Source organism: Lemur catta, chromosome 5, assembly GCF_020740605.2.
Source record: "Lemur catta isolate mLemCat1 chromosome 5, mLemCat1.pri, whole genome shotgun sequence".
Classification (NCBI taxonomy): Eukaryota; Metazoa; Chordata; class Mammalia; order Primates; family Lemuridae; genus Lemur; species Lemur catta.
In genome coordinates this window covers 7,646,138-7,662,797 of record NC_059132.1, presented here as the reverse complement: position 1 = coordinate 7,662,797, position 16,660 = coordinate 7,646,138, and the positions used below count along the sequence as shown (strand labels likewise).

General features: G+C 49.8%; 1 protein-coding gene across 2 annotated transcripts; it reads right to left on the bottom strand.

Annotated features, from left to right (window-relative positions):
• Positions 1-1,758: 1,758 nt before the first annotated feature.
• DELE1 (DAP3 binding cell death enhancer 1) lies at positions 1,759-16,128 on the bottom strand. Of its 2 annotated transcripts, XM_045551083.1 has the most exons (13): positions 15,941-16,128; positions 15,263-15,377; positions 15,051-15,168; positions 12,914-13,061; positions 11,799-11,960; positions 11,452-11,540; positions 11,253-11,349; positions 8,087-8,229; positions 6,783-6,941; positions 6,596-6,688; positions 4,181-4,340; positions 3,426-3,665; positions 1,759-2,342 (listed from the first exon to the last, which is right to left on the bottom strand). In XM_045551083.1, exons 1-12 carry the CDS (start codon positions 15,969-15,971, stop codon positions 3,427-3,429), a joined length of 1,554 nt encoding a protein of 517 aa, XP_045407039.1. In that variant the 5' UTR covers positions 15,972-16,128; the 3' UTR covers positions 1,759-2,342; position 3,426. The 2 variants fall into 2 exon arrangements, with proteins under 2 accessions (XP_045407039.1, XP_045407040.1); XM_045551084.1 differs by lacking the exons at positions 1,759-2,342; positions 3,426-3,665; positions 4,181-4,340 and adding an exon at positions 4,347-5,868 and having other exon boundaries at positions 15,941-16,085.
• Positions 16,129-16,660: the final 532 nt, after the last annotated feature.

Genomic DNA, 16,660 nt, shown 5'->3' with positions numbered 1-16,660 from the left:
AAAAAGAGAAGACGGGTAGGGGAGGAGGGAGTCTTAGCACAGGTTCAACCTGGCACATAGTGTGTGGCTAGAAAATAGGTCAGCGTTTTCTAGCCCCCACTAAGTTTTGGGTACAATTGAGGAGTGGGACGTGATCAGAAACACCCATTCAAAAAATATTTTGTATTTACTGAATAATTACTAAGTGCCAGAAGTAGCACAAAAAACAACAGTGGGAAGAGGGGGTATATAGAATTCATTCATTGAAATTATTTAAAATTATTCATTCAAATTATTTAAAGCACCCACTATGTGCCTGGTAGGCTTGGTGCTGGGCACTGGGAGCAGAGGGGAGATGCATATCATCACTCACTCATTTGCTGAATAAATATTTACTGAACATCTACTAAGTACCCTGCACTGCACCGGAGATACAGTGAACCAAATAGCCTTTCCCACAGTAGTGTCAGGGCTCCCTGAAAACAGCATCTCAGGATAGGGAAACTGAGGCAGCAGAGCTCCGCATGAAGGTCTCATTGCTGAGAGCACCAGGCCCCGAAACTTGGGCCACGCAACATCCTGACCCAGGCCGGCCCTGCTGACAGGGCCACCTCCCTGTCCTCCTCGCATATTTCCTCTCAGGGCACCGATGATGAGTCATTAATAACGGAATTTTAATGGCAAAAGCACAGCAGTTCCTGGGCTGGTGAGGCCCATCCCCTGGGGCTGTATCGCAGCGGCAGTGACTGAACAGCCAAAGATTTCTGGTCCCTTGACAATACCTCTCTCACAACTCTTCCATCCTTCCCTCTCCACAAGGAGAGGCCCTTCCTTTTTAAATTGGACAGGTTAAAAATATTGCACCCCACCTTGGCACCCCAAATTGAACCAGTATTTAACTGCGTGGCAATTAAGGGGGCCATCACCACAGGACACCCAGTGTGCACGACTGTCTGAACTGCCCCTTGGCCCCAGGCATGGCTAGGAGGAAGCCACAATCAGGGAACCTAAAAGGACAAGCAGGGGGCAGGGGCTGGGGAGTGGGGCTCCATGGGGAGGGCAGGTGGTGACATTTTGCACAGAGGGTGCCCCAGGAAGGCTCGAAAGCAATCTGCTGGGAATTGGGCTCTGTGCACAGTTCAGTGAGGGAAACATCGGGTTAATCCAGTTCTTTACTGTAGGACTTCTTGGAACCTCCAATATGCTGACGTGTATCGTGAATCTATAAAAAGGGGACGTCTGGTGTAGTGTTTCCCAAACTTATTTGACCACAGAAACCTTTTTTTTTTTTTTGGCAGAGATTAGTGCACTCATGGCTTAAAACCCTGAGCTTTAGCCAACGTGCACCAAGTCCCTACCCTGCACGGGGCACTGCACTAAGTGTGGGGATGCTGGAATACAAAGATGAGGTCCCTGCTCCCAAAGAGCGCCACCTGTGGGAGGCAGCCATGTGCGGGACAGCCCTGGAAAGGGAGCAGGGAGCAGGGAGCAGGGGAGGCGCTGGAGCCCTCAGTCACTGCCACCACCCCCACCCTAACCACATCTATGCTATTGAACTTGGGCTGACATCCAGAAGCCAGGGAACAGCTATTCACAAATTCAGTAATTGGACTCATTAGTGTTGACTCAGAAATCATTTTTTTCTAAGTCTCTCTCTTGGAGAAGCTTTTAAGACCCTTTAAATTAGTTAATGGAGAGTTTAGAGATGAGGACGGAGCCTTGGCTTTCAGCTCCCCCGACCATCTCCCGGCTCCCCAGTACACTCAAGGGCGAGAGTGATAAGATAATCCAATATCTTTTATTAAACACACAGACATTTCTGGCATACCTTTCCCAAAAGAGGACCTCAAAATCTATACTCCCCTGCTCCAAGCCTACCAGTGGCTCAGTCTCCACTTGCTCCCTCACATCAGTAGGATGATAACCTTTCACATACAATTACAGTGTGAACTGGTGGAAAAGAAACACGGGCCAGGAGTCAGGAGGCCCGTCCCTCACCCTGCCTGGCGACTCTAGGCCATGCAGCCCCCGGCATCGGCATCGGTCACTCTGCCTCCCCAGGCCTAGTGAGCACCAAGGTCCTTTCTGCAGCGAAAGCCCTGGCATTCATGCTGCACGGGAGGAGGGCGACACCCCTGCCCCGGTCTGCAACTGAGGAAACAATGTAACAAGTCAAGGTGACATGGCCAGGCAAGTTGCAGAGCCAGAACCTGGGTCTTCACACACTTTCCTCTTCTTTACTGTGCTGGGGGAGGTGCTTAAGGTTTTTGGGAAGGTGGCTGGATAACTGGCCTCTTCTTTGGGACTCAAGTTGTGAACTCTCTCAGAACCCCCAGTCTCCATCTTTAGGGCTCAAGTGAGTTCTGAAAAAGTCAAGCAGATACATCCAGGGCTTTAGGCAAGAAATTCCTTCCTTTCAAATCAAAGGCGAAATGAAAACGATCCTGAATCCACGGGGATGAACAAAGGCGAATGCTGGAGCTACTGCTGGGGACAATGCGTTCAGTGTTTCCCAAGTGTCAGCCATTCATGGAACCACGCCATGATTTTTGACACCTCTCCCTTTTTGCTGTTTCTTTAAATTGATTCACTTTTTTTTTTTTTGAAACAGGGTCTTGCTCTGTTGCCCAGTCTAGAGTACAGTGGCATCATTATAGCTCACTGCAACCTCAAACTCCCAGGCTCAAGCGATCCTCCCACCTCTCAGCCTCCTGAGTAGCTGAGACTACAGGCGGGTGCCACCATGTCCACCATATTTTTAATTTTTTTTAATTTTTTGTAGACACGGGGTCTCACTATATTGCTTGGGCTGGTCTCAAACTCCTGGCCTCAAGCGATCCTTCCACTTCAGCCTCCCAAAGTACTAGGATTACAGGCATGAGCCACTGTGCCTGGCCCACTATTTTTTTGTTAAAGTTAACTTTATCCTAGACATAACATCTGCAAAACTATAGGTCAATATGCTAGTCATATTTTCATACTATATACTAAATATACAACTATTAAAATAAAAAATATTAATTTGAATACCACCTAAAATCCTCTTGTGAACCATCAGACAGGCATACACATCAGACACTGGCAAACAATGGTATAGCTTAAGTGTGAGGAAACTGAGGCATGGGGAGGGCGAAGGTAAGTGATTTGCTCAAAGACAAAGGCTAAGGTGGGGACCAGGGTCTCTGAACTCTTCAGTAGAGTTTTTCTCAGGTCATCGGATGAATCCTTCTGGTGAACAGACCAGAAAGGACTGTGAAGGTATCCAAGGCTTATCTGTGAGGCTACTGAGTGGGGGAAAAGGTCAAAGTCATTTATTAGCTATGCACTTGAAATTGCCTGGGAACCTGTGCTCCCACTAGAAAGGGAAACCGACACTCTATTTTTGTCATCCAACCTCTTGGCCGTCCAGGTTCCTAAGAGGTACCACCAACTGTGTTTTATCTCACCTTAGCCGAAACCCAGCCTTACGAGACTCCTTTCCAAGGGGCAGGGGTGTGGGGGCATAGCGCTGCTGGGGACTCCAGGGTTGGCTCCGAGATGTCCACTTCTGAAGACGAGGCCAAGGTTCCCTGTGCTTGAGGCGTGTGGGAGGCGGGAGGTTCCTGACAGCAGGGTATTCAGGCTGCAGAGGGAGGGGCTGGAGAACGACTTCAATCCTTTAACTGCCAGGACGCTGGACCCCAGGGCTACAAGAGGAGGTGAGAGCAACTCTTAACTCATGCTATATTCTTGAACTTCTACTTTGGAGCAAGAACTCCTTCAAGGGCTTGGTTCCCTCTGGCCTTGTTAACTCAGGCCAACCCCAGTGGCTCTCAGAGCGGCCAGCAGGGGAATCCAGACAGCCTCAGGACATTCTCTCTCCTAAAAACATCGTCAGAGCTGCCAGCATTTATTCAATACCTACTGTGTGTCAGGCTGTGCTAAGCCCTTTACAGCATCTCATTTAACCCTCACAACAACCTAATGAGTCAGGTTACTCTTACTTTTAGAGGTAAAGAAACTGAGGCTCAAAGCCATGGAGTCCACGTTCAGTTGACAGCTGGAGCTAAAACTCAAGTTTCTCTGACTCTAAAAGCTGTGCTCTTAACCACCACTGGGGTCAGAAAAGACAAGGAGACCAGGGGCTACTGCCACCACCTTCTCTGTCACGGGGTACTGAGCTTAGGGGCGGGACCCTGTTGGCTCCGACTTGCGTCTGTACCTGCTGCCTCCGTGGAAAAGAGAGTCCGAACCCTCTCCTGGGCGGGCCCGTTTCCCAGAGCCGCCGCCTGCCGGTAACACCGCAAGGCCTCTCTCAGATTCCTCTGCACGCCAAGGCCTTTCTCATAGCAAATTCCCAAGTGGTACCTGCTCTGTGAGTCCTAAGGGAGAAGAAAATGGACAGACAGATACACACATGCAGAACTGAGGACCCGGGACGCTGACGCAGGAGCACGCTAGGGCTTATCCGTGCAGGGTCGAGGCCCAGCCCCGGCCCGCCCCCGACACCGAGGGATCCCGGTGATGAGCCCCCAGAGGCCCAGAGCTTGCCCAGAGGAGACGGGACCCTCCACCCGGGAGACTCCAGCCACAGCAGTATGGAAGGTTCTCTCGCTGAGGCTGGCTGCAAGTATGCAGAAGTGAAGGCTACAGGAAACAGCCCCCAGGGGACTCCCGGAGGCAGGCTCCTACTGTCCTGACAGAGCAAGTAGGCAGGCTGGAGGGTCGGCTTCTCCAGGGCCCTGCACGCCTTCCTGAAGCTCTGCCTGAGCGGTTGCAAAGCATAAATCACAGAGAACGTGTTTCTCGTCCTTCAAAAGGCTAAGCCCTTTGCCCACAGCTCTGGGTTCTCTCCTCTCACTGAGAACTATGCTTTTTTGAGAGGCAGGATCCCGCAGGGGCTGGGCGCCCGGCTGTTCGGCCAGACTGCCTGGGTTCCAATCGCGGCCCCCCACTTACCAGCTGTGTGACCTCAGGCATGTTACTGTATGGCTCAGTGCCTCAGTTTCCTCGCCAATAAACTGGGGACAATAATAGCACCTACTGTATTAGGTTGTTGTAAGGATTAAATGAGTTACTATATAAAAAGTGCCTAGACTAGTGCTGTTATTATCTTCCCCTGCAGTCGCCCCCATCAGCAATCTCTCCCGGTCTACTAGAACACTTCATCATAGTCACTCTCTTAACTTAAAAAAACAAAACACTGCTGACTCCCAACCATGGTCTCATTTCTTTCCTACCCTTCACAGTCAAATTTCTGGAGAGGCTGAGCCCTCACTTCTGGAACACGCAGGCCAAGGTCTCGCCAATAAAGATGACGGACTCATGTCTACAGGCTACAGGCCAGGTTACGACACACCCAGGCCTGCGACGCCCAGGAAGACACCATTCCCTGTGGGGTAGGTAAGTGTGAGGTCTGTGTCCCAGCACACTGTCACATAACAGGTGACAGACATCCCTTTGTGCATTCCCCTTTTAGCATGCCGGTCTGATTAAAGCAGCCAGGGTGCCCCCGGGCTTGTCCAGCAGAGAGACACGCAGGACCGCCCAGCCTGAGGAAGCTGTGTAGGGCTATTACAAGGAAAGGCGGGCACAGAGGCCAGTACTGATTGGGGACTTCAGTCCCCATCTGACAGCTACTACAGATATTTTGGGCAACACAGAATGGAGGAGAAAAAGTATTCTCATGCCCAAGAGTTCAATGAAGCTATACGTTTGGCCGAAAAAACAAAGGAAGCAGTAGCTACTGTGTAGGGAAATTACAGTACGTGCATATTGCTTGCTTTAATCCAGGACTCCGGGTCCTTCAAGAGGCAGCTCAAAAAATATGCTGGTCACAAACACTTGAGGAACACAGCAAACCACAGATTGCCTTCCCAGTGATTCGCAGCGACATAAAGCTGAGATTTCCTGCATTAAAGATAACGGTTTAACTCAGTATTTCCCAAATCCAATTAACCATTTTTTCCTTCATATTATTTGTAAATGTCCTGTGGAACGAATGCTCCACGGAACAAACTCTGGGTCGCACAGCCTGAATGCCAATGCCCCCAGTTCATGGACGAGACACCCCCACTGCCCCAACTGCTCAGTGTCTCCACCTCGTGTGTCTTCTGACGAGACACTGAGCTTCCGCCACTCGTAATGATGCACTTCTCACGTGTACGGCTTACAGAGTGTTCTCACACCTGTTATCTACCTAGGTTTTGATCCTCACGACAGTGCTGTGAAGTAGTGGACGGGTAAGGAAGGCATTATTATGCCGACTTTAAAGGCAAGAAAACAGGTTTGAATCAAGAAATGCCTGGGCCCAGTAGTGTGCTGGTGAATGTTTAACAACTGGCTCTCCAAGAGGGCAAAAGCTCTGCTTTGTAGCATTTAGCAATTCTGTGGTACGAATACTCCCACCACAGAGGATTCTAAGCTACCAAGAGCTCTCACAGCTGGTGCAAGGCAGCTCCAGCACACCACCGGGCCTGCCCAAGGGCACGCAGTAGGTCAGCAAGAGCTAAGGCTTGAAGCCAGCCCAATGCTCCTGTCAAATGATCTTCTAAGCACAGAACTCAGTACCAGTTCCAAAATCTCTTCTCTTATCAGACTCAGTCCCCAACATGCGTGGATACCAGAGGTCTCATACCCCGTTGCTGGCTGCAAGCCAAAGATACTTCACAGCTCTCTGCTCGTCCAGGTACGGCTCCTTGGTGAAAAGCACTCCGAGGAAAGCCTGGGCCTTTGGTCAAGGAGGAAGGAAAAAAGGTACCTTGGTCACTTTCAGGCTCTACATGTCCCAGGGACCTCAGATGGACCCTGCCAATGGCACTCACCTCTCTCAAGCCCGAGTCTGCAGCCTGCCTCAGCATGGACACTGCCCTGTGCTGCTCAGGGCCCCAAGAGGAGGCTGGGTCTCGCAGCAGGCACCTGGCACAGCGGTACTGAGCCAGGCTGTGGCCCTGGCTGGCAGCCAGTTGGTAATAAAGGACCGCCTGGGGCAAAGGGAGAGACACCCTGTCAGCTGGCAACTCTAAGTACTTTCTTCTTTGCGTGAAATTTGAAAATATTGTTTTAATTAAATAATACATAAGCATTATAGATTAGTCAGAAAATTCAGACAAGCCAAAATTTAAAAATATAAAACAAAAATAGAAACATAAAATCCCAAGAAATCCTGCCTCCTAAGGATCATTCTCTGTTAAAATTTTAGTATACAGCTTTGCAAATTTCTTCCCACATATATATGTGTTATATACACACGCATATACATTATATATATATTCGCACACATATTTAAGTGTGTATATATAGAGAGAGAGAGAACTGGATCGTACTATACTATTTTGCAACCTATTTTTTTACTTAGCAATACACGATGAATGTCTTTCCTTGCCAATATAGATCTAGCACATCATTTTTAAGGCCCAAATACAAATACAGATGTAATTAACCAATTTTCCTTTTTTTAGAGACAGGGTCTCACCTAGGCTGGTATGCAGTGGCCCAATCATAGGTCACTGTAACCTCAAACTCCTAGGCTCAAGCAATCCTCCTGTCTCAGCCTCCCGAGTAGCTGGAACTACAGGGGTGCATCACCATGCCCCATTAACTTTTTTATTTTTTTGTAGAGATAGGTCTCACTATGTTGTCCAGGCTAGTCTTGAACTCCTGGCCTTAAGTGATCCTCCTACCTCAGCCTCCCAAAGTGCTGGGATTACAGGAGTGAACCACTCTGCCCAACCATAACCAGTTTTCTACTGAAGGAACTTTAAGTTGCTTTCCCTTTTTTTGCCTTCACATACAACTCTAAGACATATATTCTTATATATAACCTCTTTGTGTACTTATCCTACTTTTTAAAAATGAATTAATCCATTCACCATAGTGCTGTTCTAGCCTCTGATGATATAATCGCAAAGAAAGGCAAAATCCCTGCCCTCCTTGAGTTTTCAGTCTAAATTCCCAGAAGCTAGAGTTTCTTCCTCATTTTTCCCTGGAAGCTGGGCTGGAACCAAGTGGGGGAGAGAAGCTGAACTTTCCCCCATCTCTGCCCACTACTCATTTTTAGAGATCACTCTGGGCAGCCTGGTACAGGGTATAGGCCGGGGGAGGGGGGGCAGGAGATGACATGCAGTACCTTGCTAATGTCCCTGGGGGTGCCTCTGCCATGTTCATGACACAAACCCGTGTTGTACTGTGCTTTGCTGTAGCCACGGTCTGCAGCTTTCTTGAAGTAAGAAAAGCCTGTCATGTCGTCCCCATTCCTCATGTTCTCTGTCCCTGTAAGAAAGCACAGGGCACAAACACTCACAGCTTTCTCTGTGAACTTCCCCACTTCTCAGCCAGACACCTATAGGTTCATCATCTGATCCCAGACTCCTTCCTTCCTTTTTTTTGAGACAGAGTCTTGCTAGAGTGCTGTGGCATCAGCCTAGCTCAAACTCCTGGGCTCAAGCGATCCTCCTGCCTCAGCCTCCCCAGTAGCTGGAACTACAGGCGTGTGCCACCGTGGCCAGCTAGTTTTTTCTATTTTTAGCAGAGATGGGGTCTGGCTCTTGCTCAGGCTGGTCTGGAACTCCTGACCTCAAGCAATCCTCCCGTCCCAGCCTCTCAGAGTGCTAGGATTACAGGCGTGAGCCACCTAACCCGACCCTTCCTTCTTTTTTTGTGCTAGACACTTTGCGTATATTCCTATCCTCTGCATATTTCACTGGTTTGCCATCTGCGTTAGTGGGTTCTGCCCTCCTATAAACATTCCTCCACCTCTCGGTAAGAGCTTCCCGATTTGCCTTAGGGAACAACCCCTCCCCCAGTGCTGTCAATCAATGTGTCCCCACTCTTCCCAACCAAGGAGACTCTCAGGAATCTGAACCTTGATCTTGTTGGGACAAGGAGAGAAAACAGTCCTTGTGGGTTTATTCTGATAGCAACAGTCTGAAGATACTGTTTGTCAGATGCTGCCCACTGGGTCTCTGGAGCTTCCCTGATTCCTGTCCTTTCAGAGGCTCGGCAGGTCAATAAATCCCAATAGAGTCCTTCTGTGCTTAAGTTAGCCAGAGTGCGTTTAGGTTGTTTGTAACCAGCAAAACCTAACTGATGCAAGTGATACCACTAATTCTGTTTTACGAGGAAACTGGGAGCGGTGATATAAGACAGCCGAGATCTAAACGTAGGTACGTCCAACTCCAAAGCCCAAGCTCTCTCCATTGTCCAAACAAAAAGGAAACAGGAAAGGAGCAGGGCACAGCCAATTCTCAACTCTATGCCTTTGCTCAAACTGGCTCTCCTGCCTGGGGTCTCTCTTTCTGCCTCCTCCTCGGGCCTCCCACCCTGTTTCTGCTCTAGGAACTTCAGACCACACTCAGGCTTTACTTTTTTGGCACTTACTTAATATACCGAGCCTTTTTCTATGAACTAAATTGTTTCAAGAGTACAAGTCCTGTCTCCTCAATTAGACTGCAAAATCCTGGAGGCAGAAACAGAAAAAGAATGTAGAAGAAATAACTTTGCATGGGATGAAAGCTCTATACAAATGCAAAATATGATTATGGCTCATGCTCCCTTTGTGTTCTGCCACAGTGCTTAGCACTTGCTGAATAAATGAATATGTGAATGAAGGAATGGGTAAGAAAATTCTGAGAAGAGACTGTCGGCCCATCAAAATCACAAAAAGCTAATGAAGTAGAAGCCAGGTTCCATTCAGCCACCAGGGAATTACATAAAGCTGCCTCCCTGCTGCCTGAAAACTTACTGTCCAGGGTTGACAGACCCCTCTGTCCTTGAGGAGAAGAGTCAAGAGGGCAAAGGATCCCACCCTGTCCCCATTCCCCACCTGGCTCCATTGATATACCCTAATCCAGCTCTTCTTCTCAGTCTCCTCTTTCCTCTAGTTTAGACCACACCTCCATCCTGTTTTGTTTAGCTCTCAGTAATATCTCCTACTACCTGGTCTCCTGCTCCCCTCTGGCATCCCTACAAGCCAGACAGATCTTTGGAAAAGTAAATCAGACCATGTTACTGCCCATCTTCCTGCTCCTGCTTAAAACCCTCCAATGCTTTCCTGTCTCACCTAGAAAATCCATACTCTTTACCTTGGCTCAGTAGGCCTCATCTGAATTGGCCTGCTTCTCTGTCTTCATCTCCTTCCACTCTTCCTGAGATCTCTAAGCTCCAGCCACATTCACCTTTCGTTTTTTCCTTTCACCTTTCACAATCAAAATTCAACCCTGCCACAGGACCTTTGCACTGCTGTTCCCTCCACTTGGAATGCTCTTTCTCCAGATGGAAACAAGAGTGGCTTGTTTTGTCAGTCAAGTCTTAGCTCAAGGGTCTTCCCTTCAGTGAAGACTTCCAAATCAAGAGTTGCTCCTGGCCCAAATCACTAACACATCCCCTTGTTTCATTTTCTTCATAACATATATCACCACCTGAAATTCTTTTTATTGGTTTGCCAATGTATTGTTTTTCTCTCCTTCAACTCACGTGTCAGCTCCCTGAGAGTAAGAACTTTGTCTTGTGAATCACTGTATCTCTAGCACCTAAAACAGGGCCTAGCAAAAGGTAAATGCTCAATCAATGTGTTCTGAATGAATCCCAGCCTTTCACCCATCTACCCACTAGACTCCAAAAGATGCTTCCTGGAGTTTGAGTCTCCACATTAGAAGCCCTGAAACTTGAGCCAAGTCACTACGGAGACCAGAATAAATGATGGAGGGGCATCGGGAGTCTTCAGATGTGGGCAAGAGGTTCCTATTCACCCACTCGAGGGCCTGCTCTAAACTGCAGGAGCCTGATCTTTCCTACCTGTGACAGCCAATGCCAGGTGTCCTCCGAGATTTATTTCCTCCTCCTTACATAGTAACAGAATTTTTAGGTAAGCACATGGTTATTCAGATAAAGATGACATTTCCAGCCCTCTCTATGACTGGGTGTGGCCACAAGCCTATATTCAGGACAAAGATCTGTGTAACTTCTAGGTCATGTCCTTAAAGTCCCTAAAGGAGAGGTCCTTTGGCCTCCCCACCTTCTTCCTTCCAGCTGGCTACAATACGGATATGAGGGCAGGAGCTGGAACAGCCAAACTGGAGCTCAAGGTGGGAGGCAGTTCCAAGAATGGCAGGACACACTTGAATAAGAATGGGTCCCTGACACCACTGAGCCACCATGCCAGATTTGGTCTACCTACCTGGGAGAAAATAAAATCTGTTTTGTTTAAACCACTCCCTACTCTGACTGTATTTGACCCACCTATACCCCTTCCAATTTTCCATCCTCCTGCCTTGAGGCAGGATCCATTCAGTTACCCAGGAAGTTGAAAGCGATGGAAACACTGAGCTGGAAGAGCTGCTGAATGGAAGTCACGGCCTCCTCGAGGGAAAGAGTTTTTGATCTATCTTGTTCCTGGGGAAGGAATACAAAGACTCATCAAGGGATGGTTCCCTGGGATTGCCACCTGCCCAAGGGAATGTTACAGGGTTCCGGATGGCCAACTCTGGATAATACCTTCTTTCCACTAGTGGGCTGAGGCTGGACTGGTTTTGCCTTGGACTCGAAGCTACTGCTGGCGTGCAAGAAGCCCAAATCACTGGGATCTGCAAAGGAAGGGCCAACACCCAGCCAGGACAAAGGAGAAAGGTGTTACTTCTTTTCTCCTCCTCTCCCAGGCTACCCAGGCTCTCCATCCGGCACCCTTGCCAAGAACCAAAATACTATGAGCCATCCCAGAAGGCATGGGACCTCACAGGAACGACAATTCCCTTATCTGGGAATATGCAGCAGCCAACGTCCATCTGCACACCTCCCCGCCAGGACCCCCTGCCGTCTGCCAATTCTGCAAGGTGGGGACATACCTTCCTCAAAGGGGTCCTGAGGACCAGCTGCTCTCAAGGAGCTATGTGAGGAGAAGCTCTTGGGCTGGGCTGAGGGTTCTTCCTGGCCCAGCCTGGGTTCCCTGTGGCCAGCGTGCCTGGGAGCTGGGCCGTCAGGGCTGGGGAGAATGTGCCGCCGCAGTGCTGTGAAGAACCGGCAAGAGTAGTCAGGTCAGAAGGGGATCAGTGCAGCCTGCTCGGGCTTGACTGAGTCCTCCCTCCAGTTTGAGAGGGCCTAGGAAGAAGTTTGAAACTCCTGTGACACTTCCTTCACGTTCCTCCTCCTCTATTTCCTTCACTGGTTTCCCTCCACAGGGGTCTAGAGGGACCTGTATTTATGCTAATCTCCTACCCTAAGCATCAATCACTCCTTCACTTGAATTCTTCCAGTAGCAGGGAGGCATCTACCTTACTCACTGTTGTAGCCCAGTAACTAGCATTTTCTTTGATGGTGATATCAATAATGATTATTATCATCATAGTAAAAACAAGAACTAATACTTAAACTAGTAATTACTGAGCACTTACTATGTGCCAGGCACTGTTCTAAGTCCTTGACACATATTAACTTAGTCCTTCCAAGAAACCTATGGGGTGGGTTTTATTACACCATTTTATAGACGAAGACATTGAGGTACAGGGAAGTTAAAACTGACTTGTCCAGAGACACAAGACTAATATGCAGCAGTTCTGGGGCTTCAGCCCTCACCATCTGACTCCAGATCCTCAACTGCTAGGCTGTATTGCCTCTGTATTGTGGCATATGATAGGTACTCAATAAAGATTCATTTGTTGATGAATGACTGAATGACCTAACTGGCTGACAGCTGGACAGGAAGCCACACCCAGGATCTAAGTAGTCTGGACTTGTGGGGCTCCCTCCATGGGCGGTGATGGGAGGACATGGAAAGACACTGAGGAGCAGGTGTGGCTCCCACCCTGGGTGGACAGAACTTCCCCCCATCCCCTTCCTCTGACTTCAGATAGGAAAGGCAAGGAGCTGCTGATGGTTCTTTTCCTGAGGTGTGTCCAGAGATGCTTCCTGGCCCAAAGAAATGCCCAGCCCAGCCCTCCTGTCCCCAGGACTGAGAACTCACAGGAGCGCGGCTGCCACAAGGGAAATGACAGGAAACGGTCCAGGGGACTGTGCCAAGAGCAGTGTTCCACTCGCCGAGGTCCTGCTGGCAGGGATGCCTGGAAGTGGATCTGCCTTGCCAGCTGCAGGGCCAGCACAGCCAGAGTGCCCTGGGAAAGACAGCGCATTAGTGACACAGTGCTCCACCGGTCAACTCCTTCAGACCTGGCCTTCAGCTCAACCGTCCTCGGGAAGCCGGGCTGGGGCAGCTCCCCCACTGTGTACTCTCACAGCACCCAAACTTCTCTTCCGGAGCCCTGATGCCACTGGTACTTACATCATCATCTCTGCAATTATTCATCTAAGGTTTGTCTTTCCTGTTAGTCTCTAAACATGATGAGGGCAGGAACCATGTATGTTTTGGTCACCAATGTATCCCTGGTTCCCAGTACAGTGCTAAGATATAGTAGGGACTGAATAAACACATGCTGAATAAATGCATGAGTGACTGACTGAATAAACAAAGTCTAAGCAGGCAAAAAGATAACGTGGTAGGTTGGGACTTAGCAGCAAATGCAGCAACAAGTCAGAGCTCCGCATCAGGCCCACTCTCCAGTCTGGCACAGCCTGTCCCCTTGCCCCAACCAAGCCACCCACCACACACACATCTACAGGTGTGAGCTTAGTGAGGGTGTTTCTGCTCTGTCAGGTCTGCAGACGACCTGAGCTAGCTCTTATCCCAGTGACTGCTTGGCTTTCCCTGTCTCCACCTGTGCTGTGCTCAGGAAGGCACTGCATACAGTGGCAAATAAGATAGACATAGTCTCTGCCCTCAGGAAGTTTATATCTTGCCTTGAGAGAGAAAGTCAAAATCCAAGTACACAGAGAAATAAACACAACAACTATCAATTATGGTAACTGCCAAGAAGAGACAAATCAGGGGGTTACATAGAGCCTGAGAGGGAGGACTGACAGGACAAGAAGTCAGGGAAAGCCTGTCTCTGGGGGTGATGTGTGAGCTAAGGTCAGAAGAGAAGGTACCGGCACTGTAAAGAACAAAAAGTACCCATTGCATTGGGGACAGCTTGTGTGCAGACCCTTTCTTACAAGCAGCAGTGACAGAGCGCAGGGATAGCATCAGGACCTCTGGAATCAGGTCCAGCTCCACAAAGGACTCACTGTGGGACTGCCCTAGGGCACAGATCTTCTTTGGCAAAATGGGAAAACACATCCCTCTCCAGCATGCTATGCCCCTGGTGCACATCTCCCAGGGAGAAGTGTCCCTGTCATGGAGACATCCCAGGCTTAGCTCTGCTAATGACATCAATTTACAGATGAGAAAACTGAGTCCCAGAGAGGTCAAGTCACTTGCCCAAAGTACACAGCAGGAAAGCAGCAGGGATGAGATGTGACAGACATGAGAGTGATATGTGTGCCAACTTCTTTCAGAATACCTTATAAGCGGAACTTTTACCAAGACCTTTGCCTGAAAGGCAAAGATTCTGCCCGATCAGATCTAGTGTTCACCACTAAGGATCTGACCTTATAGACCGGATTCAACAAATATTTATTGAGCAAATATTATGGGCAAAGCTCTGTACTAGGCACTTTGACAAGCCATACTAGGTGCAACAGTGAAGCAGTAAAGCATGAACTGTAGAGTTAAATCCGGCTCCCCCACTTAATAGCTGTGTGACTTTAAGCATGTAACCTAACATTTTAGAGCCTGAGTTTCCTCATCTATATAATGAAGATCATATTTCGTTAGCAAGATTTTTGTAAAGATCAAACAAGATAATGCATGTATAATACTTTATATTAATAAACAATGCTATTTATTATTATTTATTATAAGCTTCATGAAGGCAAGAATATATCTACCTTGTTCTCTGCTATGTTCCTAAGGCCTAGCAAAAATGTGTGGCTCAGAGGAGGTGTTAAATAAATGTTTACCAAATGACATGAGGAATAAACACATGGTTGGGGGAGGGGTGGGAGGGAGAACAGCAGTATCTCCCTAAATCTGCTCTAATGCTATGGGTCATTCATTGTGTGGACACGACGATGCCCTAGCTCTTGTCTCTACGTTACACTATACTTCCATGCAGGATCATTCTCATCCACACTGAAGGTCAAGGACAGGGCTGGGGAAGCCTTACCCATGATATGGCATCCCACAGGGTGTTTGGGGAGACATGGGCAGACTTCCATTGGAAGGCATCTTTCCATCCATGAGACCTTGGACCACTGTTCCTGCCTGGGCCCTGGGGGCCGGACCTAGACGATGCAATAAGAACTGTCAAGTTCTGTCCAAAATAAAGGCAGAGGGAGGCCAAGGGAAGAGATGGATGACAGAATGGCAGTGGCTCACCTGTCAAGGTTGGGCACAGGGACCAGCAGGGTGGAGGAGGTAGCCTGAGGCCCATCGGGGCTGGTGGACTTGGCGGTCACCCCCCGGAGGCTGGGTCCCAGCAGACGGGGAAGAGCTGTGCGGAGCAACAAGGATCAGTTACTTCACCAGGAACAGGACTGAGGCAAAGGCTGCCCCAACTATCTTACCTCTGACCTGGGACAGAGCCCCACCAGAATTTCTCAGGGAAGAGTGTCTACATTTTGAAAAAGCTCCCATGTGATTCTGATGCCCTCCTACAGCTGCCAACCATTGTTCTAAGATGACCAGACACTTAAACACACTCTCGCCCAATGTTTGGGGCGCTGTCTCTAAACTCCTCCCCTCTACACTGGCTCCGCCTACTCCATTCGCTTCCAGTCGTCTTTCATTTGCTCCGCCCACCATCTCCTGCTATTTGACTCCTCCCCTTCCAACAGCCCCACCCATATCCTTGACTCTAAGCTCCACCCTCTTCTCCCCAGCCCCAACCACAGCTCAAATTCCGCCCGTCCCTGACCTCTTGGCCCCGCCCCCTCAAGGCCCCGCCCCTCAGCGCTAACGCCGCTCGCTGTTGCTTTGCCTGTTTCCTCCCGCCCGTTCCCACCTCCACTTCCGTCTCAGCGGCCCCAGGACGATCGCCGCTCGGACGCCCCTTACCTCGGCCCAGCAGTCCCGGGAGGCGCCACATGTCGTTGCTGGCACCATGGAGAACTTGCAGCCGCAAGAGCGAGGCCAAGCCACGCGACAGCGGCTAGAGTGGCCGCTGCGGAGCCCCGAGTGGCCGAGTCCCCACGGAAGCCCTCAGCCAGCCAATTACAAAGGAGCCTGACCGGAAAGACGGCGCTCAGCGAGAGGAAGTGGGCGGTGTGGGCCGGTGGGGAGGTGAATTGCGACAAGGGCATGGGGATATGGGCCCATATGTCCGTGGGAGAGACGTCCTTTGCCGCGCCCACGCAGAAGCTGGGGTGGCTGGTGGCGAAGCGGAGCCGCTTAGAAGCAGGACCGCTGAGAAGCGGGGCCAGAGCTGCTTCGGTGGACAAGGGGACCTTGCAGACACCGTGGTGCCGAGAAGGAGGAAGAGGCTTCCCCAGGCCCCGAGGCTTGAGGAGGTGGGCGTATCCAGGCTCCGCGGGTGGAGGAGAGGACCCTTAGGGTCCAACTAAAGAAGCCAGTAGTCTGACCTTTCCGTCCAAGGCCATCTGCTTAGATGCCCTGCCTGGCCCGAAGGCATAGGCGATGAGAAGCTGCGCAGGGCAGGGTTTTCATTCCGGGGTTTTAGCTCTGGCCCGCCTTGGTCTTGCTGTATAGGCTCAGACCGACCCCCTTTCCCTTCTCTGGGCCACGAGAGGGTCAAATGGAATGATCAAAGGGAATGCC

What these genes read in the sequence shown, in the direction of transcription:
- DELE1 (XM_045551083.1), bottom strand. Translation starts at nt 15,971, where the DNA reads ATGTGGCGCCTCCCGGGACTGCTGGGCCGAG. An exon ending in CCCCCAGGGACATTAGCAAG is followed by an intron (nt 6,942 to 8,086) that starts GTACTGCATGTC and finishes CCTTTGCCCCAG; the next exon opens with GCGGTCCTTTATTACCAACT. An exon ending in GGCTTGCAGCCAGCAACGGG is followed by an intron (nt 4,341 to 6,595) that starts GTATGAGACCTC and finishes CTTCTCCCTTAG; the next exon opens with GACTCACAGAGCAGGTACCA.